At 49.9% G+C, this 26,807-nt stretch overlaps 1 gene segment (V, D, J or C); it reads right to left on the bottom strand.

The window, feature by feature from the left end:
• Positions 1-1,136: 1,136 nt before the first annotated feature.
• LOC139243143 (Ig lambda-2 chain V region MOPC 315-like) overlaps positions 1,137-26,807 on the bottom strand; it is a gene marked incomplete at its 5' end in the record, with an annotated part of 47,965 nt that continues 22,294 nt past the window's right edge. Inside the window, 5 exon segments of the V gene segment in view lie at positions 1,137-1,757; positions 11,264-11,306; positions 11,409-11,450; positions 21,035-21,108; positions 21,263-21,382. Coding sequence covers positions 1,747-1,757; positions 11,264-11,306; positions 11,409-11,450; positions 21,035-21,108; positions 21,263-21,382 — 290 coding nt within the window.

The following is a 26,807-nucleotide window of genomic DNA, read 5'->3' as shown; positions in this document are numbered from 1 at the left end:
GGGGGAGGGAGGAGGGGAGGGAGGGAGGAGGGGAGAGATGAGGGAGGAGGGGAGAGATGAGGGAGGGGGGGAGAGATGAGGGAGGGATGAGGGAGGGGGGGGGGGGGGAGAGATGAGGAGGGAGGGAGGGGGGAGAGATGAGGGAGGGATGAGGGAGGGAGGGGGGAAGGATGAGGGAGGGAGGGGGAAGAGATGAGGAGGGAGGGAGGGGGAGAGATGAGGGAGGAGGGGAGAGGAGGGAGGGAGGGGGAGAGATGAGGAGGGAGGGAGGGGGGAGAGATGAGGGAGGAGGGAGAGAGGGGGGGGGAGAGATGAGGGAGGGAGGGGGAGAGATGAGGGAGGGAGGGGAGAGGAGGGAGGGAGGGAGGGGGGAGAGATGAGGGAGGGAGGGAGGGGGGAGAGATGAGGGAGGGAGGGAGGGGGGAGAGATGAGGGAGGGAGGGAGGGGGAGAGATGAGGGAGGGGAGAGATGAGGGAGGGGGAGAGATGAGGGAGGGAGGGAGGGGGAGAGATGAGGGAGGGAGGGAGGGGGGAGAGATGAGGGAGGGAGGGAGGGGGGAGAGATGAGGGAGGGAGGGGGGGGAGAGATGAGGGAGGGAGGGGGGAGAGATGAGGGAGGGAGGGAGGGGGGAGAGATGAGGGAGGGAGGGAGGGGGAGAGAATGAGGGAGGGAGGGGGAGGGGGAGAGATGAGGGAGGGAGGGGGGAGAGATGAGGGAGGGAGGGAGGGGGAGAGATGAGGGAGGGAGGGAGGGGGAGAGATGAGGGAGGGAGGGGGAGGGGGAGAGGTGAGGGGGAGAGGTGAGGGAGGGGGAGAGATGAGGGAGGGAGGGGGAAGAGATGAGGGGGAGAGATGAGGGAGGGAGGGGAATGAGGGGGGGGGAGGAGGAGGGGGAGAGATGAGGGAGGGGGGGGAGTGATGAGGGGGAGGGAGGGGGAGTGATGAGGGGGAGGGAGGGGGAGAGGAGGGAGGGAGAGAGGAGCGAGGGAGGGACAGGGACGAGGCAGGGGGAAGAGGGAGGGAGGGAGACGAGGGAGGGAGAGAGGGAGGGAGGGAGAGAGTAGAGAGGGAGGGGGAGAGTAGCGAGGGAGGGAGGGGGAGAGTAGCAGGGAGGGAGGGAGGGAGGGGGGGAGAGTAGCGAGGGAGGGGGAGAGTAGCGAGGGGGGGAGAGTAGCGAGGGAGGGGGAGCAGCGAGGGAGGGTGGGGAAAGAGGGAGGGTGGGGAAAGAGGGAGGGTGGGAGAGGAGCGAGGGAGGGAGGGGGAGAGGAGCGAGGGAGTGAGTGGGAGATGAGGGAGGGATGGATGGGGAACAGTGAGCTGTTCCAAGACTTTCAGATGGGTGGGAGGGGAGACAATGGTTTAACTTGAAAATCCGTCACCTGCATGTTATTCAAGGTGCCAGGATATTTAAATTATGAAAAGTTAAGGAAGCTTTGATTGTTTCCTTTGCAAAACAGAAAACTTCAGCTTGATCTGTTGAACTTTATAAGATTCTGAAGGAATGTGCCAAAGCAAATTGTTCAAATACCAGGAGAAACAAGTTAGGAAGACAGGAGTAACTTGGGCAGAATAAATGGGTCCAGGAGATAATCTGTTGAGAAAAGGGATTGAGGTATCTGGTGAGTAGGTGGGGAGCAGGTTTGTTGGGTCTGATAACCTTTCCTGCTCAAAATGTCCATCGTATGTTCGTCCTCCCAGAATAGCATCTTATGGCAGGACTTCTTCTGTGGGTCAGCTGTCAGCTGTTTATTTATTGCCTGTTTGAACAAAATTAAAAACAAAGCAGTTATCTGAAGTAATCTAGTGCAAAATGTGACAATAAAAGACAATTTCAGACACTGTCTGAGTTTATCCCGGGCGTATCTGAGCCATACAGACTGGGAAGGCCTCAGGGTTGAGTGAATCAGAAATATATGTCACAGAAGGAGGCCATTCGACCCAGTGTGTCTGTGCCGGCTGACAAAGAGCTATCCAGCCTTATCCCATTGTCCAGCTCTCGGTCCGTAGCCTTGTTAGCCCTCCCCATAGGTTACACTTCAAGAGCATATCCAAGTACTTTTGAACTGTGACGAGGGTTTCTGCCTCTACCACCCTTTCAGGCAGTGAGTTCCAGAGTTCCCCCAACCCTCTGGGGAAAAAAGTTTTCAACTCCCCTCTAATCCTTCTACCAATGACTTTAAATCTATGCCCTCTGTTATTGACCCCTCTGCTAGGAGAAATAGGTCCTTCCTTTCCACTCGATCTCGGCCCCTCATAATTTTATACACCTCAATCACGTCTCCCCTCAGCCACCTCTGAGCTCTCCTCAGATAACAACCGCAGCCTATCCAATCTTTCCTCATAACTAAAATTCTCCATTCCTGGCAAAATTCTGGTAAATCTCCTCTGTACCCTCTCTGGTGCAATCACATTTTTCCTGTAATGCAGTGAGCAGAACTGTCCGCAGAACTGTGGCCGAACAAGTGTTTTATACAGTTCTAGCATAATCTCCCTGCTCTTATATTCTATGCCTCGGCTAATAAGGGCAAGTATCCCGTTTGCCTTCTGAACCACTTTATCAGGAATAAGAACAGGAGCAGGAGTAGGCCATATGGCCCCTCGAGCCTGCTCTGCCATTTAATACGATCGTGGCTGATCCGATCATGGACACAGCTCCACTTCCCTGCCCGCCCCCCATAACCCTTTATTCCATTATCGGTTAAGAAACTGTCTATCTCTGTCTTAAATTTATTCAATATCCCAGCTTCCGCAGCTCTCTGATGGGTGGGGGTAGGTCGAAGGTCAGAGGGTGGGGGAGAGTGGTGGAGGAGGGGGGAGGGTCGGGGGTCAGGGGGGTGGGGGAGGGTCACGGGGTAGAGGAGGGTCGGGGGTCAGGGGGGTGGGGGAGGGTCAGGGGTCTGGGGGATGGGGGAAGGTCAGGGGTCTGGGGGGTGGGGGAGGGTCTGGGGGATGGGGGCGGGCCGGGGGGGGTGGGGGAGGGTCGGGGGTGGAGGAGGGTCGGTGGGTCGGGTCAGGGGTGGGGGAGGGTCGTGGGGGTGGGGGTGGGCCGGGGGTCTGGGGAAGATCGGGGGGGGAGGGTCGGGGGTGGGTGGGTGGGTGGGGGGGAGGGTTGGGGGTGGAGGAGGGTCGGGGGGGTGGGAGTGGGCCGGGGGTCTGGGGAAGATCGGGGGGAGAGGGTCGGGGGTGGGTGGGTGGGGGGGAGGGTTGGGGGTGGAGGAGGGTCGGGGGCGGGCCGGGGGTCTGGGGGGTGGGGAAGGTCCGGGGTGGGGGAGGGTCTGGGGGATGGGGGCGGTCTGGGGGGGTGGGGGGAGGGTCGGGGGTGGAGGAGGGTCGGTGGTCGGGTCAGGGGTGGGGGAGGGTCGGGGGGGGGGGGTGGGGGCGGGCCGGGGGTCTGGGGAAGATCGGGGGGGAGGATCGGGGGTGGGTGGGTCGGGGGTCTGGGGGGAGGGGTGGAGGAAGGTTGGGGGTGGGGGAGGGTCGGGGGGTGGGGGCGGGCCGGGGGTCTGGGGGGTGGGGAAGGTCCGGGGTGGGGGAGGGTCGGGGGTCGGGGGGGTAGGGAAGGTCGGGGGGAGGTGGGGAGGGGTCAGGGGCGGGGGTGGCTGGGTCGGGGGTCAGGGGTGGCTGGGTCGGGGGTCGGGGGTGGGAATGGCTGGGTCAGGGGTGGGGAGGTGGGTCCTGCTGTTACCTTCCTGCTACCTTCAGGGATCTGCAGACATACACTCCAAGGTCCCTCTGTCCCTCTACACCTCTCAGTGTCCTACCATTTATTGTGTATTCCCTTGCCTTGTTAGCCATCCTCAAATGGAATACCTGATATTTCTCTGGGGTGATTTCCATTTGCCACCTTTCTCCCACTTGTCTGAAGCTTTCTTCTTCACTGTCAACCACACGGTCAATTTTATATCATCTTCAAACTACATTGGAATATAAATCATTGACGCATACTACAAAAAGCAAGGGCCCCAGTACTGAGCCCTGTGGAACCCCATTGGAAACAGCCTTCCAGTCACAAATACACCCGTTGGCCATTACCCTTTGCTTCCTGCCACTGAGACAATTTTGGATCCAACTTGCCACTTCCCCTTGGATCCTCTGGGCTTTTACTTTCCTGACCAGTTTGCCATGTGGGATCTTGTCAAAGGCCTTGCTAAAAATCCATGCAGACAAGCACTACTCTCATCAAACATCCTCGTTACCTCCTCAAAAAACTCAATCAAGTAAGTCAGACACGACCTTCCCTTAACAAATCCATGCTGATTATCCTTGGTTAATCCATGCCTTTTTAAATGATGATTAATTAATATTGTCCCTCAGAACTTTTGCCAACAATTTCCCCACCACCGTGGTTAGGCTGACTGGGCTGTAATTACTTGGTCTATCCCTTTCTCCCTTTTTAAACAACGGTACAACATTAGCAGTCCTCCAGTACCACACATGTAGCCTGAGAGGATTGAAAAATGATGGTCAGAGCCTCCGCTATTTCCTTCCTTGCTTCTCTTAACAGCCTGGGATGCATTTCATCCAGGCCTGGCAATTTATCCACTTTCAAAGATGCTAAACCCCCTTATATCTCCTGTCTCACTATATTTATCTCATCTAATATATTACACTCCTCCTCCTTAACTACAATGTCTGCATCATCCCTCTCTTTTGTGAGGACAGATGCAACGTATTCATCAAGACCCATACCCATGTCTTCCACCTCCACACACAGGTTACCTTTATGGTCTCTAATAGACCCTACTCTTTTTTTCGTTATCCTCTTGCTCTTTATGTATTTATAAAACATCTTTGGGTTTTCCGCGATTTTACTTGCCAATATTTTTTCAAACCCTCTCTTTGCTTTCTGAATTCCCTTTTTAATGTCACCTCTGCACTTTCTAACTCTCGGTATCCAATATAAGCTTCCCTTTTTTGCCTTATCCCACCCTGTATCTCCCTTGACATCTGGGGAGCTCTAGATGTGGGAGTCCCACCCTTTTTCTTTGAGAGAACATATTTGCTCTGAACCACCACTATCTCCTCCTTGAATGCCTCCCACTGCCCCAACACTGATTTACCTTTGTCGCTGTTTCCACTCCACTTTTGCTAAGTCACATCTCAGCTTATTAAAATTGGCCTTTCCCCAACTGAGAACTTTTACTCTTGGTTTATCTTTCTCCTTTCCATAACTACACTAAATCTAACTGAATTATGATCACTATCACCAAAATGCTCCCCCATTGATACCCCTTCCACCTCTCCAGCATCATTCCCTAAAACTAAGGCCAGAACCGCCTCTCTCTTGTTGGGTTTGCTGTGTGTTGGCTATAAATGTTCTCGATTGCATTTTGTGAATTCTGTGCTCTCTATACCTTTTACACTGATGCTATCCCAGTTCATGTTAGGGTAGTTGAAATCCCCTACTATTACTGCCTATTGTTTTTGCACTTCTCAGAAATGTGGCCATATTTGTTCTCCTGTCCCCTCTGACTGTTTGGGGGCCTATAATACACTCCCAGCAGTGTAATTGGCTCTTTTTTGATCTTCAGTTGAACCCATATGGACTTATTTGATGATCTTTCTAATGTATCATCCCTCCTCACAGTTGTAATTGTTTCTTTAACCAATATTGGGACCCCCCCTCCTTTTTATCTCCCTCTCTATCACGTCTGAAAACCCTGTAACCAGGAATGTTATGCTGCCAGTCCTGCCCTTTCAGCCATGTTTCAGTAATAATGATCTGTGTTGTCTCCAACAGTGGCAGTTGAGGAGCCATGGGCTGGAGAGGGATAAAATCTGGTCACATTGCCACTCCTGATCACCATCAGGGACTGCTGCTGGAACTGTTTCCCTCCTCAACTCTCATTTTAAGATTATGCCGTCTTGTTCTTAATTCTCCCATCAGAGAAAATAGTTTCTCTCAATCTACCCCATCAAATCTGTCATTTTGTAACTGCAATGTAACACCACTGTATTACTGTATGCACTCAACTGAGATGCACACCTTGACCACAAGGGGTGAACTTGTGGGAGACACTCCTTACCTGATCACACAGGTATATAAAGGGAGGTCACACACAGGGTCATCACTTCTGGAGTACTGAATAAAGAGTTCAGGTCACGTAGTAGCCTTGTCCCTGGAATGTGCCTCGTGTGGTTTCATGCAGTGGAGTAAGGACTTTACATTGGCGACGAGAAACGGGAACTCACGACCCACGAGAATGGCCACCGGTAACACAGATGAACGGTACTATGTTGGGGAAGACTGGGACGATTTTGTTGAGAGGCTTCAGCAGAGTTTTGTGACGAAAGACTGGCTGGGGGATGCAGCGGCCGACAAGCGTCGGGCTCATCTCTTGACCAGCTGTGGACCAAAGACTTATGCGCTCATGAAGGACTTCCTGGCACCTGAGAAGCCGTCGGACAAAACCTTTGAGGAGCTTAGCAAGTTGATTGGGGAGCACCTCAAGCTGGTGAGCAGCATACACATGGCTCGACACAGATTCTACACATTGTGAAGGGCAGAGCATACCGGACTTTGTAGTGGACCTCCGGCGTTTGACCAGCCTCTGTAAGTTCACAGATGCCTGCAGTGGGGAGATGCTAAGGGTCTTCTTTATTGAAGGTATCGGTCATGTGAGAATCTTTCACAAGTTAATTGAGACCAAGGACTTGACCTTGAAGCGGCGGCGTTGTTGGCTCAGACTTTCATGGCGGGGGAGGAAGAGACGAAAATGATTTACGCGCGCAATTCTGTCTCCAACACGGCGATGGATCAGGGCGTCAACGTGCTCCATGCTACTCAGAGCCCCGCAGGCAGGCAGGGGCAGTCCGACACTCCCCAGGCAGCAATAGACCCCAGAGTAGGACCTCAACAAAGACAATGGCAGGCTGAACGGACGTTCACGCCATCACAGTGGACAATGTGGCCCGGGATGGAGCCATTGACACCCACTAATAGGGTACTTAAGAGCAGTCAAAGGGACAGTCAGCGCGGAATCACTGGCCACAGCCCTTTCGTCCCCAACAATGGAAACTTTAACTTGTGTTGGAGGTGTGGGGGAAAACACTCAGCCAGATCTTGCAGGTTCCAACAGTTCGTTTGCAGAAACTGCAACCTCAGTGGCCATTTAGCCCGTCTGTGCAGAAAGCCTGCAACCAGACTGATATTTGAGGCAGATGGACCAAAAGAGGGTTCTGTGAGGCAGGATGACTTTTGGGGCAAACCGATGGATGCCGAGGTTCAGCGGGTCCATGCGGTGAATATTCACAGTTCATACACCAAAACGCCACCAATGATGATGAGGGTTTTGTTGAACAGCATCCCGGTACACATGGAGCTGGACACGGGGGCCAGCCAGTCACTCATTAGCGTTCAGCAATTCGCGAAATTATGGCCACGCAAAGCCAGCAGACCCAAATTACAACTCATCGAGACGCAATTAAGGACGTAAACCAAAGAAATCATTCCGGTGCTAGGCAGTGCAATGTTGGCTGTCACACACAATGGCTCGGTGAACCGGCTGCCGCTCTGGATTGTCCCGGGAAATGGGCCCGCATTGTTGGGAGGAGCTGGTTAGCCGAGATGAACTGGAAATGGGGGGATGTTCACGCAATGTCATCCGTGGTCCTCATAAGTCCTACAACAATTCAAGTCACTGTTCCAACCTGGCGTCGGGACATTCAAAGGCACCAAAGTAGTGATACACATCACCCCAGACGCCAGGCCAGTGCACCACAAAGCCAGAGCGGTGCCGTATGTGATGCGGGAGAAAATTGAGAGCGAATTGGACCAGCTGTTGAGAGAGGGCATCGTCTCGCCTGTTGAATTCAGCGACTGGGCGAGCCCCATTGTCCCCGTTCTGAAAGCAGATGGTTCTGTCAGGATCTGTGGCGACTACAAGGCCACCATCAATCGGGTGTCCCTACAAGACCAATACCCGCTCCCAAGAGCGGAGGACCTCTTCGCCACGCTGGCAGGCAGCAAGCTGTTCACCAAGTTGGACCTCAATCAGCCTATATGACCCAGGAACTGGCCGACGAATCTGAACTGCTGATCACCATCACCACGCACAAGGGACTGTTTGCGTATAACAGGTGCCCGTTTGGCATTCGATCAGCGGCCGCGATCTTTCAACGCAACATGGAAAGCCTGCTTAAATCAATTCCTGGCACGATTGTATTCCAGGACGACATCCTCATCACGGGTCGAGACACCGAGGAACACCTCCACAACCTGGAGGAGGTGCTACGCCGACTGGACCGGGTAGGCCTGCGACTCAAGAAATCTAAATGCATGTTTTTAGCTCCCGAGGTTGAGTTTCTGAGCAGGAGGGTTGCTGCAGATGGGATTTGGCCCACCGAATCCAAAACAGAGGCGATTCGACGAGCACCCAGGCCCTGCAACACATCGGAGCTGCGTTCATGCCTGGGACTGTTGAACTATTTCGGGAACTTTCTGCCGAACTTGAGCACGTTGTTGGAGCCGCTACACGTGCTCCTGCGTAAGGGCTGCAATTGGTTTTGGGGGGACTGTCAGGAATGTGCTTTCGATCGAGCGCGAAACCTACTGTGTTCTAACAAGCTGTTGACCCTGTATGACCCCTGTAAAAGTTTAGTTCTGACTTGTGATGCTTCGTCCTATGGGTTTGGGTGCGTGTTGCAGCAGGGTAATGCTGAGAGTCAGCTACAACCTGTGGCTTATGCCTCCAGGTCGCTCTCTCAAGCAGAAAGCGGGTATGGGATGGTTGAGAAGGAAGTGCTCGCATGTGTCTATGGTGTAAAGAAATGCATCAGTACCTCTTTGGTAGAAAGTTTGAATTGGAAATGGACCATAAGCCACTCACATCCCTGTTGTCAGACAGCAAGCCTGTCAATGCCAACGCATCAGCTCACATACAGCAATGGGCTCTCACGCTGGCTACCTATGACTACTCCATCCGGCACCGGCCTGGCACTGAAAATTGCGCTGACACGCTCATCAGGCTTCCACTGGCCACCACTGAGGGGGCAGCTGAGCAAAGCGCTGAGTTGGTCATGGCTGTCGATGCTTTCAGCAGTGCAGGCTCCCCCATCACAGCCCGCCAGATCAAAATCTGGACAAAGAGGGATCCCCTCCTATCCCTGATTAAGAAATGTGTCCTGACTGGGGATTGGGCGCCCGTTCCACAGGCGGATGGATGAGCTTTCTGTCCAAGCTGACTGCCTACTATGGGGCAGCCGGGTAGTTATGCCCCAGAAGGGCAGGGAGGCGTTCATCAGGGAACTCCACAGAGAGCACCCAGGCATTGTGATGATGAAGGCCATTGCCCGGTCACACGTTTGGTGGCCTGAAATTGACTCAGACCTGCAACACTGTGTTTGAAGGTGCACGACATGTTCCCAGCTGGGTAATGCCCCCAGGGAGGCCCCACTCAGCCAGTGGCCCTGGCCCACCAAGCTATGGTCACGCATTCACGTTGACTACACGGGCCCGTTCGTGGGTAAGATGTTCCTTATCGTTGTAGATGCGTACTCGAAATAGATCGACTGCATCATCCTGAATTCATGCACATCATCCACCACCGTGGAAAGCCTACATGCGATCTTCGCAACCCATGGCTTGCCAGACTCCTGGTTAGTGACAATGGCCCGTGTTTCACAAGTTATGAATTCCGGCAGTTTATGTCAGGCAATGGCATCAACGATTTCAGGACTGCATCATTGAAGCCAGCCTCCAATGGCCAGGCGGAATGTGCGGTCTAAATCGTTAAGCAAGGTATGCTCAGGATTCAAGGACCCTCCCTACAATGCCACCTATCGCGCCTCCTGCTGGCCTATAGATCCCGCCCGCACTCGCTCACGGTGGTCCCGCCCGCGGAGTTACTAAAGAAACGGACACTCCAAACTCGGTTGTCCCTCATCCACCCAGTCCTGACTGACATAGTTGAGGGCAAGCGCAAGTCACAAAACGAGTACCATGACCGTAATTCGAGGGGGAGATGTATAGAAATAAATGATCCTGTATTCGTCCTCAATCACGCAATGGGACCCAAATGGCTCGAGGGTACTGTAATAGACAAAGAAGGGAATAGAGTCAACTCAACAATGGCCAGATATGCCGAAAGCATCTGGACCAAGTAAAGAAAAGGTTCAGCAATGACACGCAGGAAGCTGAAGAAGACCATGAGATGGAGCTCACACTACCGCCAGTGAATGTGCAACAAAAACAATCAGAAGAATGCACAGTCCCTGAGGTCAGCCCGGACAGGCCGGAATCACCACAGGGGACAGACACTCACGTCAGTGTTCAACAACCAGAGCCCCAACTGCAGCGCTCCACGAGGGAGCGTAGACCACCTGAAAGACTGAACCTATGATCCCAATAAGACTTTGGGGGTGGGGGGAAGGTGATGTCATGTTTGTAACTACAATGTAACACCACTGTATTACTGTATGCACTCAACTGAGATGCACACCTTGACCACAAGGGGTGAACTTGTGGGAGACACTCCTTACCTGATCACTCAGGTATATAAAGGGAGGTCCCACACAGGGTCATCAATTCTGGATACTAAATAAAGAGTTCAGGTCACGTAGTGGCCTTGTCCCTGGAAGGTGCCCCGTGTGGTTTCATGCAGTAGAGTAAGGACTTTACAGAATCCCTTTAACATTTTAACACCTCGATTAGATCACCCCTCGACCTTCGAAACTGAAGGCAATACAATCCAATTGATGCAATCATTTAACCCTTTCAGTCCCTGTATCATTCTGAGGTTGAAAAATTGATCAGCGGGAGATGTGTTTATCTCTGAAATAACAGTGACAAGTAATGACTGGTTATCGGAGTGTAAGTGGCCGGCTAGTATGTAGCTTTTCCTTGATTATTATGGTCTATTTTCCCAGAATTAATGTGACATAGCTCTTGTTGGAAAAATCAGGCCCAATAACTTGCTTAACCCTCGACACCAATGGAAAATGTTGAATCAGAAAATGAAGTGTGCTGGCTACTTTTAACCTGGTTACAATACTCAGTGTGAACAAAGGAGAGGATTTGTGTGTGTGCGGCTGTGGGTGTTAATGATTTAGTGAAAGCTGTTCATCACCACACAACATTCAATCCATCACCGTACTGGGCTACTGATGGCCCGTTACCACACTGGGCCCATTGCTCTCGGTCTATTCCAGGCAGTGTTGCTGCTATGGATCCATTTTAGGTTTCCCACAGTTTCGCCATTTATACAAAAAGTGACCGATATCACACGCTTTGCCTCTACCCTTGTCAAGTGTGAGAGAAACATACCTTTAAGCTCACTGTATATGGACTGATCCGGTTGCTGTAATGCCTAACAGGGAACAGAGCAATGATAGAATCAGCAATCTAGTAACACGTGCCCAATGAAGGGTTATTTGGAATGTATTAACGTTCTGAATTTGGAGTTTCTTACCATGTACGTGGCATTTGGATCCTCCAGACGATCTCCGGAGTTCTACAACAAAATACAAATGATAGTTACATTGTCCAATACATTGCTGATGCTGGTTTAAGAATTCTCTGGGATGACGGCGTTGTTATTCAGTAATCTACACATTTTCCTTAAATGTATAACCAAAAAAAGTCCGATCCAATCAGTCTTGTACAGTGCGTGGAGAGAAGCATGAAGTAAAGGATATCCCCAACTTGATAAAAATGCCGTCCAGCCACTGAGAACATGCCATAAGGAAACAGGCTGATGAAAGAGAGAGTGTTCTGGGGCCTGCAGATAAACACAGTCACAGAGGGAGCAAAGCACAGTCTGAGAGCTGATTTCCTTTCCCAGTCTTTGAGTTTCACAACTCAGGACACGATAGGACAAGTGGAGAAAGAGGTTTGAAATGTGTCAGAGAGGTGGATGTGAAAGATTGGACCAGGAAACTTGGCAGTCACTTCATTGTTTGGGTGAACAAACACTCAATATTTCCCATACATTGCGAGACATGGGGTTAGGGAAGGTGTTGGTAACGAGTATAACCAGCCGACAAGAAAGCTTACAGTTTATTTCTCCAAAGACCAAAAGGTGTTGACTTTGTAATCTATAAACGGAGGCCTGCATTATAACAAACTGGGAGCAGCATGAACGAGCTCCAAGCAACACCATGTCACGTAGGAGTCAATAATGTGAATGGAATTCAGAGACTAGAAGAGTGTTTATCAGCAAGGTTGTGAAGGCAAGTTTTAAAGGGTTCTGAAATGATTTTAAACAAGCGATCACAGACCAATCAACTCAATGTGGAGTCAGAAACAGGCACAGCAAATGGAAAATGGGAGTGCAGGTGACCTGGCTGACACTTCCATTATTCCCAGACAAGACCAGATTTACTGCTGGTCCCATACCTCCGACTACATCCTATAACTACAGGGTGAATACCACAAACCAGGTTTGTCCTGATTTACTGCTGGTCCCATACCTCCGACTACATCCTATAACTACAGGGTGAATACCACAAACCAGGTTTGTCCTGATTTACTGCTGGTCCCATACCTACAACTACATCCTATAACTACAGGGTGAATACCACAAACCAGATTTGTCCTGCCAAGGGTGAAATTTGTAACAGTTCTGGAGAACCAACTGCTTTGTAAAAAATTGCAGATCCAAAGATATTCAATCGAACAAGCTCCATGTGAACCCATCGAGCCTGATTACTCAGTTGTGATGGCATACACACACTCATAGTTGTGTCCTGAATGGCACCTGGTTTGGGTGTCTGCACCTATTTGGTCACCCCCGGCCCCCCCGAATGTTTGTGGTGGAGGAGTGGCGAGAGATTGTGGCCACACGGACCAGCCCACACTGCGATATGTGCATGTATTAGGTCGGTGCAGCAGAGCAGGTCTCCAGTCGTCCTGGTTAACTCTTGCCACTGGATAAAGGCCTAGCTCTGTTAAGCCCGTGTGGTGGCTGATGTGCAACGGCCACCACACGTTAAACAAATCCACGCACTGACATTTTCCACCCCTTCAGTTGAAGTTCAGGACTGGAACATCGGGTCCTTCATTGAAACACCTGTGGACCCATGTGGAAACATAGAAACATAGAAAATAGGTGCAAGAGTAGGCCATTCGGCCCTTCGAGCCTGCACCACCATTCAATAAGATCATGGCTGAACATTCCCTCAGTAACCCTTTCCTGCTTTCTCTCCATACCCCTTGATCCCTTTAGCTGTAAGGGCCATATTTAACTCCCTCTTGAATATATCCAATGAACTGGCATCAACAAAACTCTGCGGTAGGGAATTCCACAGCTTAACAACTCTCTGAGTGAAGAAGTTTCTCCTTATCTCAGTCCTAAATGGCCTACCCCTTATCCTAAGACTGTGTCCCTTGATTCTGGACTTCCCCATCATCGGGAACATTCTTCCCGCATCTAACCTGTCCAGTCCCGTCAGAATCTTGTAAGTTTCTATGAGATCCCCTCTCATCCTTCTAAATTCCAGTGTATAAAGGCCCAGTTGATCCAGTCTCTCCTCATATGTCAGTCTCGCCGTCCCTGGAATCAGTCTGGTGAACCTTTGCTGCACTCCCTCAATAGCAAGAACGTCCTTCCTCAGATTAGGAGACCAAAACTGAACACAATATTCCAGGTGAGGCATCACCAAGGCCCTGTACAACTGCAGTAAGACTTCCCTGCTCTATAAATCAAATCCCCTAGCTATGAAGGCCAACATACCATTTGCCTTCTTCACCACCTGCTGAACCTGTATGCCAACTTTCAATGACTGATGAACCATGACACCCAGGTCTCGTTGCACCTCCCCCTTTCCTAATCTGCCACCATTCAGATAATATTCTGCCTTCGTGTTTTTGCCCCCAAAGTGGATAACCTCACATTTATCCACATTATACTGCATCTGCCATGCATTTGCCCACTCACCTAACCTGTCTAAATCACCCTGCAGCCTCTTAGCCTCCCCTCCACAGCTCACATCGCCACCCAGCTTAATGTCATCTGCAAACTTGGAGATATTACACTCAATTCCTTCATCTAAATCATTACTGTATATTGTAAATAGCTGTGGTCCCAGCACTGAGCCCTGCGGCACTCCACTAGTCACTGCCTGCCATTCTGAAAAGGACCCGTTTATCCCAACTCTGCTTCCTGTCTTCCAACCAGTTCTCTATCCACGTCAGTACATTACCCCCAATACCATGTACTTTAATTTTGCACACCAATCTCTCGTGTGGGACCTCTTTCAAAACCCTTTGAAAGTCCAAATACACCACAGCCACTGGTTCTCCCTTGTCCACTCTACTAGTTGCATCCTCAAAAAATTCCAGAAGATTTGTCAATCCTCATTCTCATTCTCATTCTCATTGTCAAGTCATCCTCATTCGAGAGAGCGCCTGTGATTTGATTTGGACTCAGTTGCCAACCATCGGTGCTTTGCAGGGGCAGACAATGTTTTGGGGTTTTGGGGTCCCAGTCAGCGTGTTAGTGTATCAGAACAAAAATCGTCACAGTCAGGCCCCATAGTGCCCCCCAGTCCTGCTCTCTCCTCTCAGCACTCTCTCAGTGCTAATGGCCAGGATATCTGTCTCAGTTCCAATGGCCAGGATATCTGTCTCAGTGTGGGCAGATACTCACATTCTGATGAAAGGCAGCAGTGCAGGCCATTAGTGATGCATCTGTCCAGTGCATTCATTGGCAAACACAGGGAGAAGCGGGGGAGGGGGGAATAAATGGTCAGGGAAACAAAATGGATAGCGAGAGCAGGCAGGAAAATGGATGTCAAGGAGAGATGAGAGAATGGATGGCAGTGGAAGAGGGAGAAAAGAATGGGAGGCTGTTAGAGGGAGGGGACAATGGACAGCAGCAGGAAGTTGAGGGAAATGGATAGCAGTGTCGGGAGGGAGGGCGTGGATGGTAGTGGGAAGGACAGTAGCAGGAATGAATGGCAGAATGCATGGCAGTGAAGCAGGAGTAAGTGCCTGGCATGGAAAGGTGGGATGACGTGATTGGCTGTGGCAGTGGGAAGACAGAGAAGATTGAAGCGAATCCCAAAGAGTAGATCCCATGCGGCAGAAAGATTTATTACCAATGGGCGGACACGGGAATTAGGTGCTCGACAGGCCAGAGCCAGGAGAATGGAGTCATGAGGTGGAGGATTGTAGAGTTGGGATTGGACGATGGGAATTCAGCAGATTTGCTGATCAAAGGCCTGACAAGCTACTGCCCACTAAGCTATCACTCGTTCAAACTTGGAGTTTGTGTCCACGCGTCTCATCAGCTGCCAGTGTGTGATAAGTAGAATGGGGGCAGAAGCAAAAGATAGAAAGAAGAAAAGTAAAAGTGGAGGGCAGAGAAACCCAAGGCAAAAAACAAAAAGGGCCACATTGCAGCAAAATTCCAAAGGGGCAAAGTGTGTTGGAAAGAAACATAGAAACATAGAAAATAGGTGCAGGTGCAGGCCATTTAGACCTTCGAGCCTGCACCGCCATTCAATGAGTTCATGGCTGAACATGCAACTTCAGTACCCCATTCTTGCTCTCTCACCATACCCCTTGATCCGCCTAGTAGAAAGGACTACATCTAACTCCTGAAAGCTCTGTGCCTCAATTCGAGGAGTATTCGTAATAAGGTGGACGAATTAACTGCGCAGATAGCAGTTAACGGGTATGATGTAATTGGCATCACGGAGACATGGCTCCAGGGTGACCAAGGCTGGGAACTCAACGTCCAGGGGTATTCAACATTCACGAAGGATTGACAGAAAGGAAAAGGAGGCAGGGTGGCATTGCTGGTTAAAGAGGAAATTAATGCAATAGTAAGAAAGGACATTAGCTTGGATGATGTGGAATCAGTATGGGTGGAGCTGCGGAATACCAAAGGGCAGAAAACACGAGTGGGAGTTGTGTACAGACCACCAAACAGTAGTTGTGAGGTTGGGGACGGCATCAAACAAGAAATAAGGGATGCATGCAACAAAGGTACAGCAGTTATCATGGGTGACTTTAATCTACATATTGATTGGGCTAACCAAACTGGAAGCAATGCGGTGGAGGAGGATTTCCTGGAGTGTATTAGGAATGGTTTTCCAGACCAATATGTCGAGGGAGCTGGCCATCCTAGACTGGGTGATGTGTAATGAGAAAGGACTAATTAGCAATCTTGTTGTGCGAGGCCCCTTGGGGAAGAGTGACCATAACATGGTAGAATTCTTTATTAGGATGGAGAGTGACACAGTTAATTCAGAAACTAGGAACCTGAACTTAAGGAAAAGTAACTTCGATGGTATGAGAGGTGAATTGGCTAGAATAGACTGGCAAATGATACTTAAAGGATTGACGGTGGATAGGCAATGGCAAACATTTAAAGATCACATGGATGAACTTCAGCAATTGTACATCCCTGTCTGGAGTAAAAATAAAACGGGGAAGGTAGCTCAACCGTGGCTAACAAGGGAAATTAAGGAAAGTGTTAAATCCAAGGAAGAGGCATATAAATTGGCCAGAAAAAGCAGCAAACCTGAGGATTGGGAGAAATTTAGAATTCAGCAGAGGAGGACAAAGGGTTTAATTAAGAGGGGGAAGCTTGCCGGGAACATAAAAACTGACTGCAAAAGCTTCTATCGATATGTGAAGAGAAAAAGATTAGTGAAGAAAAATGTAGATCCCTTGCAGTCTGATTCAGGTGAATTTATAATGGGGAACAAAGAAATGGCAGATCAATTGAACAAATACTTTAGTTCTGTCTTCACTAAGGAAGACACAAATAACCTTCCGAAAGTACTAGGGGACCGAGGGTCTAGTGAGAAGGAGGCATTGAAGGATATCCTTATTAGGCGGGAAATTGTGTTCGGGAAATTGATGGGATTGAAGGCTGATAAATCCCCGGGGCCTGATAGTCTGCATCCCAGAGTCTTTAAGGAAGTGGCCCTAGAAATAGTGGATGCATTGGTGATCATTTTCCAACAGTCTATCGACTCGGGATCAGTTCCTATGGATTGGAGGGTATCTAATGTAACACCAGTTTTTAAAAAAGGAGGGAGAGAGAAAACGGGTAATTATAGACCGGTTAGCCTGACATCAGAAGTGGGGAAAATGTTGGAATCAATCATTAATGATGAAATAGCAGCACATTTGGAAAGCAGTGACAGGATCCCCCAGAACTGGTACCAATGTCCCAGGAATTTGAATCCCTCCCTCTTGCACCACTCCTCAAGCCACGTATTCATCTGAGCTATCCTGCGATTCCTACTCTGACTATCATGTGGCACTGGTAGCAATCCTGAGATTACTACTTTTGAGGTCCTACTTTTTAATTTCGCTCCTAGCTCCCTAAATTCGTCTCGTAGGACCTCATCCTGTTTTTTTACCTATATCGTTGGTACCTATATGCACCACGACAACTGGCTGTTCACTCTCCCTTTTCAGAATGTCCTGCAGCTGCTCTGAGACATCCTTGACCCTTGCACCAGGGAGGCAACATACCATCCTGGAGTCTTGGTTGCGGCCGCAGAAACGCCTATCTATTCCCCTGCAATCGAATCCCCTATCACTATCGCTCTCCCACTCTTTTTCCTGCCCTCCTGTGCAGCAGAGCCACCCACAGTGCCATGATTTTGGCTGCTGCTGCCCTCCCCTGATGAGTCATCCCCCTCAACAGTACCTATAGCGGTGTATCTGTTTTGCAGGGGGATGACCGCAGGGGACCCCTGCACTACCTTCCTTGCACTGCTCTTCCTGTTGGTCACCCATCCCCTATCTGGCTGAGTACCCTTTACCTGCGGTAAGACCAACTCGCTACACGTGCTATTCACATCATTCTCAGCATCGTGGATGCTCCAGAGTGAATCCACCCACAGCTACAGTGCCACAATGCGGTCCGTCAGGAGCTGGAGGCGGATACACTTCCCGCACACGTAGTCGTCAGGGACACCGGAAGTGTCCCTAACTTCCCACATAGTACAGGAGGAGCATAACACGTGTCCCAGCTCTCCTGCCATGACTTAACCCTTAGATTAACTTAATTTGGCAACAGCAATGCTAAATGTTACTTACTGATAAAGAAAGAAAAAGAAAAACTATTTACCAATCACTTACCCCCTTGGCTGTGACGTCACCTTTCGATTTCTTTCTACTTCTTTTTGCCTGCCTGCTGCACCTGCCCCGACTCCTCGACACTCGAACTCCCGAGCCTCCCGACTCCTCGACACTCGAACTCCCGAGCCTCCCGACTCCTCGACACTCGAACTCCCGAGCCTCCCGACTCCTCGACACTCGAACTCCCGAGCCTCCCGACTCCTCGACACTCGAACTCCCGAGCCTCCCGACTCCTCGACACTCGAACTCCCGAGCCTCCCGACTCCTCGACACTCGAACTCCCGAGCCTCCCGACTCCTCGACACTCGAACTCCCGACTCCTCGACACTCGAACTCCCGAGCCTCCCGACTCCTCGACACTCGAACTCCCGAGCCTCCCGACTCCTCGATACTCGAACTCCCGAGCCTCCCGACTCCTCGACACTCGAACTCCCGAGCCTCCCGACTCCTCGACACTCGAACTCCCGAGCCTCCCGACTCCTCGACACTAGAACTCCCGAGCCTCCCGACTCCTCGACACTCGAACTCTCGAGCCTCCCGACTCCTCGACACTCGAACTCCCGAGCCTCCCGACTCCTCGACACTCGAACTCCCGAGCCTCCCGACTCCTCGACACTCGAACTCCCGAGCCTCCCGACTCCTCGACACTCGAACTCCCGAGCCTCCCGACTCCTCGACACTCGAACTCCCGAGCCTCCCGACTCCTCGACACTCGAACTCCCGAGCCTCCCGACTCCTCGACACTCGAACTCCCGAGCCTCCCGACTCCTCGACACTCGAACTCCCGAGCCTCCCGACTCCTCGACACTCGAACTCCCGAGCCTCCCGACTCCTCGACACTCGAACTCCCGAGCCTCCCGACTCCTCGACACTCGAACTCCCGAGCCTCCCGACTCCTCGACACTCGAACTCCCGAGCCTCCCGACTCCTCGACACTCGAACTCTCGAGCCTCCCGACTCCTCGACACTCGAACTCCAGAGCCTCCCGACTCCTCGACACTCGAACTCCCGAGCCTCCCGACTCCTCGGCCTTTTGTAGACCATCTCGATCTCCCCGCTCCGCCTCCTCGAACTCCCGAGCCTCCCGACTCTTGGGCCTTTTGTAGGCCACCTCGATCTCCCCACTCCATGTCCTCGAACTCCCGAGCCTCCCGACTCCTGTGCCTTTTGTAGGCTGCCTCGATGGGATTGAAGGCCGATAAATCCCCTGGGCCTGATAGTCTGCATCCCAGAGTCTTTAAGGAAGTACCCGAGAAATAGTGAATGCATTGGTGATCATTTTCCAACAGTCTATCGACTCTGGATCAGTTCCTATGGACTGGAGGATAGCTAATGTAACACCACTTTTTAAAAAGGGAGGGAGAGAGAAAGCGGGTAATTATAGACCGGTTAGCCTGACATCAGTGGTGGGGAAAATGTTGGAATCAATTATTAAGGATGAAATAGCAGCGCATTTGGAAAGCAGCAAGAGGATCGGTCCAAGTCAGCATGGATTTATGAAAGGGAAATCATGCTTGACAAATCTTCTGGAATTTTTTGAGGATGTAACTAGTAGAGTGGATAAAGGAGAACCAGTGAATGTGGTGTATTTGGACTTTCAAAAGGCTTTTGACAAGGTCCCACACAAGAGATTGGTGTGCAAAATCAAAGCACATGGTATTGGGGGTAATGCACTGTAGAGAACTGGTTGGCAGACAGGAAGCAGAGAGTCGGGAGAAACGGGTCCTTTTCAGAATGACAGGCAGTGACTAGTGGAGTGCCGCAGGGCTCAGTGCTGGGACCCCAGCTCTTTAAAATATACATCAATGATTTGGATGAGGGAATTGAGTGTGATATCTCCAAGTTTGCAGATGACACTAAACTGGGTGGTGGTGTGAGCTGTGAGGGGGACACTAAGAGGCTGCAGGGTGACTTCGACACATTAGGTGAGTGGGCAAATGCATTACAAATGCAGTATAATGTGGATAAATGTGAGGTTATCCACTTTGGGGGCAATAAGGTGAAGACAGAATATTATCTGAATGGTGGCAGATTCGGAAAAGGGGAGGTGCAACGAGACAGGTTCATCAGTCATTGAAAGTTGGAATGCAGGTACAGCAGGCGGTGAAGAAGGCAAATGGTATGTTGGCCTTCATAGCTAGGGTATTTGAGTATCGGAGCAGGGAGGTCTTACTGCAGTTGTACAGGGCCTTAGTGAGGCCTCACCTGGAATATTATGTTCAATTTTGGTCTCCTAATCTGAGGAAGGACGTTCTCACTATTGAGGGAGTGCTGCGAAAGTTCACCAGACTGATTCCCGGGATGGCCGGACTGACATATGAGGAGAGACTGGATCAACTGGGCCTTTATACATTGGAGTTTAAAAGGATGAGAGGGGATCCCATAGAAACATACAAGATTCTGACGGGACTCGACAGGTTAGATGCGGGTAGATTGTTCCCGATGTTGGGGAAGTCCAGAACCAGGGGACACAGTCTTAGGATAAGGGGTAGGTCATTTAGGATTGCGATGAGGAGAAACTTCTTCACTCAGAGAGTTGTTAACCTGTGGAATTCCCTGCCGCAGAGAGTTGTTGATGTCAGTTCATTGGATATATTCAAGAGGGAGTTAGATATGGCCCTTACGGCTAAGGGGATCAAGGGGTATGGAGAGAAAGCAGGAAAAGGGTACAGAAGGAATGATCAGCCATGATCTTATTGAATGGTGGTGCAGGCTCGAAGGGCCAAATGGCCTACTCCTGCACCTATTTTCTATGTTCCGATGTTTCGAAGTGTCTCAGAGTCCAGCTGTATCAAAATACATTTGCGCAGGACAAGGACATTCATCTTAACTGCCAATATTCAGATGGTCTACAGGGCCACGAGGGAAAATAATGCAGAAATAACTGGTAACAGTGGTGTCGAAAGACACAAACACACCATCAGATCTGTCACATCACACAGATCCTTCTCGTTACAGAAAGCAACATTCTCGAAAACCAACGGAACTCACCTGTGTGTCTCCTGCAGAAAAAACATTTTCATAATCAGCAGTTGTGTTCTGATCAGCAGCAGTTCCCGATGGTGCTGTAAAATAAAGGATAAAATATCACCAACATCAACTACAATGATATTAATCATATCTTGCTGCCGACAGTAATATTTTATATATTATCAAAACAAATATCTTATTAACTATACACAGCAATCGAGACAAACTGAATTATTTAGTCACACATACCGGACTGTTTTTTTCCAAAAAGTGTGTGTCTGATGAGTAAAATGCCTCCAGTAACAACAGTGACTCCCAGCACAGCACCCAGAATGATCCAGACCAGGCTTGACTTCACAACTTTTGTTTCTGTGAAAGGAAATCACATGTTTAAGGCAGAAGCCCCGGGGAAGACATCAGATTCTCGTCAGTCAGTGAAGTGTGAAATGGTACCACTGGGAAAATCAAATCCCGGTGGAATTCAGATAGAGCGGGGCACCCGACATGATGGAAAGTTGGAGGGATAATGTTAGTTTAAACATAGAGCAGCTTGATTTATCTGTAATGTGGGCTGTCAGTCAGTCCTAGTATCACACACTGACTACTTGCTGTGCTATCGAGCTGGCTTGGCAAAAGGACGCAGAACTGTTGGTCAATGTAGAAAAGCTCCACTGATGGAGGGAAAGTGACTTGCAGAGTCCCAGTGGGTGCCCTTCTGTCTTCTTCTGAGGCGATCCCTTGTATCGAGGATGACTTGCTTCCACACCAAAAAGGGATGAGTTCACAGGTGTTTCAATGAAGGACCTAGTATTCCAGATCCCGAACTACCTATTGAAAGGTGGAAGATGCCTGTGCGTGGATTTTTTTAATGTGTAGTGGCCATTGCACACCAGCCACCACACGGGCTTGACAGAGCTAGGTCTTGGTCCAGTGGTAAGGATTAACCAAGACAACTGGAGACCAGCTATGTTGCACGGACCTTGTGCGCACATGTATCGCAGTGTGGGCTGGCACATGCTGGCCCTGGGCCCTCGCCTCTTCTAGTCCCCGAACTCGCGCCTCTCCTGGGCCCCCATCATGTCAAAGAAACATAGAAACATAGAAAATAGATGCAGGAGTAGGCCATTCAGCTCTTCGAACCTGCAATTCAATAAGATCATGGCTGATCATTCCCTCAGTACACCTTTCCTGCTTTCTCTCCATTCCCCTTGATCCCCTTAGCCGTAAGGGCCATATCTAATTCCCTCTTGAATATATCCAATGAACTGGCACCAACAACTCTCTGCGGCAGGGAATTCCACAGGTTAACAACTCTCTGAGTGAAGAAGTTTCTCTTCATCTCAGTCCTAAATGGCCTACCCCTTATCCTTAGTCAATGTCCCCTGGTTCTGGACTTCCCCAAAATCGGGAGCATTCTTCCCGCATCTAACCTGACCAGTCCCGTCAGAATCTTATACGTTTCTATGAGATCCCCTCTCATCCTTCTAAACTCCAGTGAATAAAGACCCAGTTGATCCAGTCGCTCCTCATATGTCAGTCCAGCCATCTCTGGAATCAATCTGGTGAACCTTCGCTGCACTCCCTCAACAGCAAGAATGTCCTTCCTCAGATTAGGAGACCAAAACTGAACACAATACTCCAGGTGAGGCCTCACCAAGGCCCTGTACAACTGCAGTATGACCTTCCTGCTCCTATACTCAAATCCCCTAGCTATGAAGGCCAACATACCATTTGGCTTCTTCACTGCCTGCTTTAGCTGGGGTAAGGTACTTTGGCTGGGGGAGGGGTGTACTTGGACTGGGGTAAGGTACTTTGGCTGGGGGAGGGATGTACCTGGACTGGGGTAAGGTACTTTGGCTGGGGGAGGGGTGTACTTGGACTGGGGTAAGGTACTTTGGCTGGGGGAGGGATGTACCTGGACTGGGGTAAGGTACTTTGGCTGGGGGAGGGGTGTACTTGGACTGGGGTAAGGTACTTTGGCTGGGGGAGGGATGTACTTGGACTGGGGTAAGGTACTTTGGCTGGGGTAGGGATGTACTTGGTCTGGGGTAAGGTACTTTGGCTCGGGGAGGGATGTACCTGGACTGGGGTAAGGTACTTTGGCTGGGGAAGGGATGTACCTGGACTGGGGTAAGGTACTTTGGCTGGGGGAGGGATGTACCTGGACTGGGGTAAGGTACTTTGGCTGGGGGAGGGATATACCTGGACTGGGGTCAGGCCCTTCTGGCCCTGCTGTCTTCTGGGGAGCTCTGTCCTCTGTCGCTTCAGGAAGTCAAAGTGGATCGAATTACAATTTGCAAAGTCAGTGAGACCTTGGGATGGGCGGTTCCAGTTACACATTCCAGTGAAACTTCAGGGTGTGGCTTATCCTCCACAAGGACCAATCATTGACAAAGGGTGGAGCATGGCGGCCATTTTTCAGTACAAATATGTGTGCCCATCTCATTTCTCATGTCTGGTTTCCCTTCTCCCGTCTCTTTTGTTCTGAGTGGCCCACACCCAAAATGTCAACTCCTCCATTTTCTCCACAAAAAACAGACTTGCCGAGACATTCCGTATGTTCTGTTGTTGTTCCAGAGTTTTGATCCATTCTTACATCGCCACTATTCAACTCTGGCATTTCGCACATCACTAACAACATTCCCACTCTCTGTTCCACAGCACGACAGTAACCACTGTGTCTGACGGTATATTTCCACTGGTCCACCCCACTGTGTGAAGGTTACACATGTTCCCAGTAAGGAGCTGTTACTGTGACCCTGCCAGTGTGAGTTAACATTGACTTGCCGGTTACATTGAGCTGGGTCCCTGCTCCATAGATGTAGCTCCACACACTGCAGCTGTAGGCAGCAGTATCACTGAGGGACACATTCACGATGGTCAGAATGTAACTGTTACTGGTGACGTTCCTGGAAGGCAGAAAACGGTCGTGGATACCCCGGGACCTGGTAATGGTGCCATTCACAAACTGGCTCATCACCCACTCGCTGTTGTTCCCGGGTCGCTGGCAGTGCCAGTGGACATCAGCGTCACTCACACTGGCATTGTACATGGCACATTGTAACTGCACGGTTTCACCCTCTGGGACCTTGCTGACTGTTGGATGCTGAACAAGGACCGGATCAGCCAATGGATCTGTACATGGGAAATATATGGAGTCTGACACAAAGAAATATATTTCTCCAGCGTTCAAAGTTGAACAATTTATAACATTTGGAATGTTATGAGAGCACCTGATGCTTAACCCAGCAGTTTGTAAACTGAGAGCCCAGACAAAGTGGAACTCGACATCATCAATAGTGTCTGCCATGACTCAGTGGCTGCACTCTCGCCTCGGGGTCAGAAGGTTATGGGTTTATGTCCCACTCCAGAGACTTCAGCACATATCTAGACATTCCAGTGCAGTATGGAGTGCAGTAGGCTGACACTCCCAGTGCAGTGCTGAGGGAGTGCTGCACTGTCCGAGGTGCCAGCTTTTGAATGAGTTGTTAAACCGAGGCCCCGTCTGCTCTCTCAAGTGGATGTAAAAGATCCCACGGCACTATTTTGAAGAAGAGCAGGGGAGTTATCCCCAGTGCCCTGGCCATTATCACATTGCTGTTTATGGGAGCTTGCTGTGTGCAAAGTGGCTGCCGTGTTTCCTACATTACAACAGTGTCGACATTTCAACAAGTACTTCATTGGCTGTAAAGTGCTTTGGGACATCATGAGGTCATGAAAAGCACTGTAGAAATTCAAATCTTTCTTTCTTGGAGTCAGAGTGTTGTGGGTTCAAGTCCCACTCCAGAGATCCCAGCACATATCTCGACACTCCAGTGCAGTATGGAGGGTGTGCTGCACTGTTGGAGGTGCTGTTATTGAAATGAGATGTCAAAACAAGATTGGCATCTCAGTTGGATGTAAAAGATCTCACGGCATTATTCGAAGATTAGCAGGGGAGTTCTTCCAGTGTCCAGGCCAACATTTATACCTAAAACACATGATCTGGCTATTTATTTAATCGCTGTTTGTGGGACCTTGTGTGTTTCCTAAATTACAACAGTAACTACACTTCACATGTACTTCATTGGCTTATGTAAAGTGCTTTGGGACATCCCGAGACTGTGAAAGGTGCTATAGAAGTGCAGGTTCTTTCTCTTAGTGTCTATCCCTGGTGCCCCCAAAAGGCCAATGGAAGACTGGGACCAGGCATATCCGGGTCCAAGAATAACTTGCAGCCCTCCCATGCACTCCCAGCAGAGTTATAGCAGCAGAGTGGCCGAGAGCTGTGGATAAGAACATAAGAAGTAGGAGCAGGAGTAGGCCATTGGCTCCTCGAGCCTGCTCCGTCATTCAATAAGATCATGGCCAATCCGATCATGGACTCAGCTCCACTTTCCTGCCCATCTCCTGAATCATCCTGGTGAACCTTCTCTGAACAGCCTCCAATGCAAGTATATCCTTCCGTAAATACGGAGACTAAAACTGCACGCAGTACTCCAGGTGTGGCCTCACCAATACCCTGTGTAGAAGTGTGACGATAGAATTAGATTAGTTCTCACTGGAGCAGGGATATTTCATTGAGAAAGGACATGAAGCAGGTTTTTTAAATGCTGAAAATAGACTGGGATATAGAGGGCATAATTTCAAAGTTTGCAGATGAGGAGGAAAGCAGCAGCCTCCAGGAGGACTGGTGAAATGGGCAGATACATGGCAGATGCAATTTAATGCAGAGAAGTGTGAAGTGATGCATTTTGGAAGGAAAAATGAGGAACAGTAATATGAACTAAATGGTGCAATTATAAAGTGGGTGCAGGAACAGGGAGCCCTGGGGGTTCACATACACAAATCTTCATATTGGCAGGACAAGTTGATGAGGCTTTAAAAGAGCTAAAAAACCCTGGGTTTATAAATCGAGGTGTAGAGTACAAAAGCAAGGAAGTGATGCTAAACCTCCATACATCACTGGTTAGGCCTCAGCTGGACTATTGTGTCCAATTCTGGGCACCACACTTTAGGAACGATGTCAAGGCCTTGGCGAGGGTGCAGAGGAGATTTACTAGAATGAGACCAGAGATGAGGGACTTCAGTTATGTGGAGAGACTGAAGAAGTTAGGATTGTTCTCCTTAGAGCAGTGAAGTTACAGGGGGATTTAATCAAGGTGTTTAAAATTCTGAGGGGTTTTGCTGGAGTAAATGAGGATGAAATGTTTCCAGTGTGGGGAGGCTCAGTAACCAGAGCACACAGATTGAAGATAATTAACAAAAGTACCAGGGGGGAGGGGGGAAAGAGATGAGAATTCCTTTTTACGCAGCGAGTTGCTGTGATCTGGAATGCGCTGCCTGAAAGGGCGGTGGAAGATTCAATAGTAACTTTCAAAATGGAATTGGATAAATACTTGAAAAGGAATAAAATTGCAGGGCTGTGGGGAAAGAGCAGGGGCAGTGGGACTAATTGGATCGTTCTTTCAAAGAGCCAGCACAGGCACGATGGGCCGAATGGCCTCTTTCTGTGCTGTAAGATTATATAAAGGCATGGATAATACAAGTGTAAACTTTATCAAAGTTTGATTCAAACAGAAGGAAGTCGGAGCATAAAACTGGTCAATGGGACTGTGGAGCGAGAACAGCTTGTATTGTGAGACAGCAAGTACCTAAAATATACAGCGCATGGTGTTTGTCTCAATGTTATACCAGTGATGGTCATCCCTGCTCTACTTCAATAACTGCACTTGGTGCGAGGGGGAACACATCCTCTGCCCAGAACATCGCAAATCCCAGCCAAACAATTTTTATAGAATTAACCACAAATCAT

This window comes from Pristiophorus japonicus, unplaced genomic scaffold (assembly GCF_044704955.1).
Source record: "Pristiophorus japonicus isolate sPriJap1 unplaced genomic scaffold, sPriJap1.hap1 HAP1_SCAFFOLD_1623, whole genome shotgun sequence".
In the NCBI taxonomy this organism is placed as follows: Eukaryota; Metazoa; Chordata; class Chondrichthyes; family Pristiophoridae; genus Pristiophorus; species Pristiophorus japonicus.
This window is presented reverse-complemented; position numbering and strand designations above follow the sequence as displayed.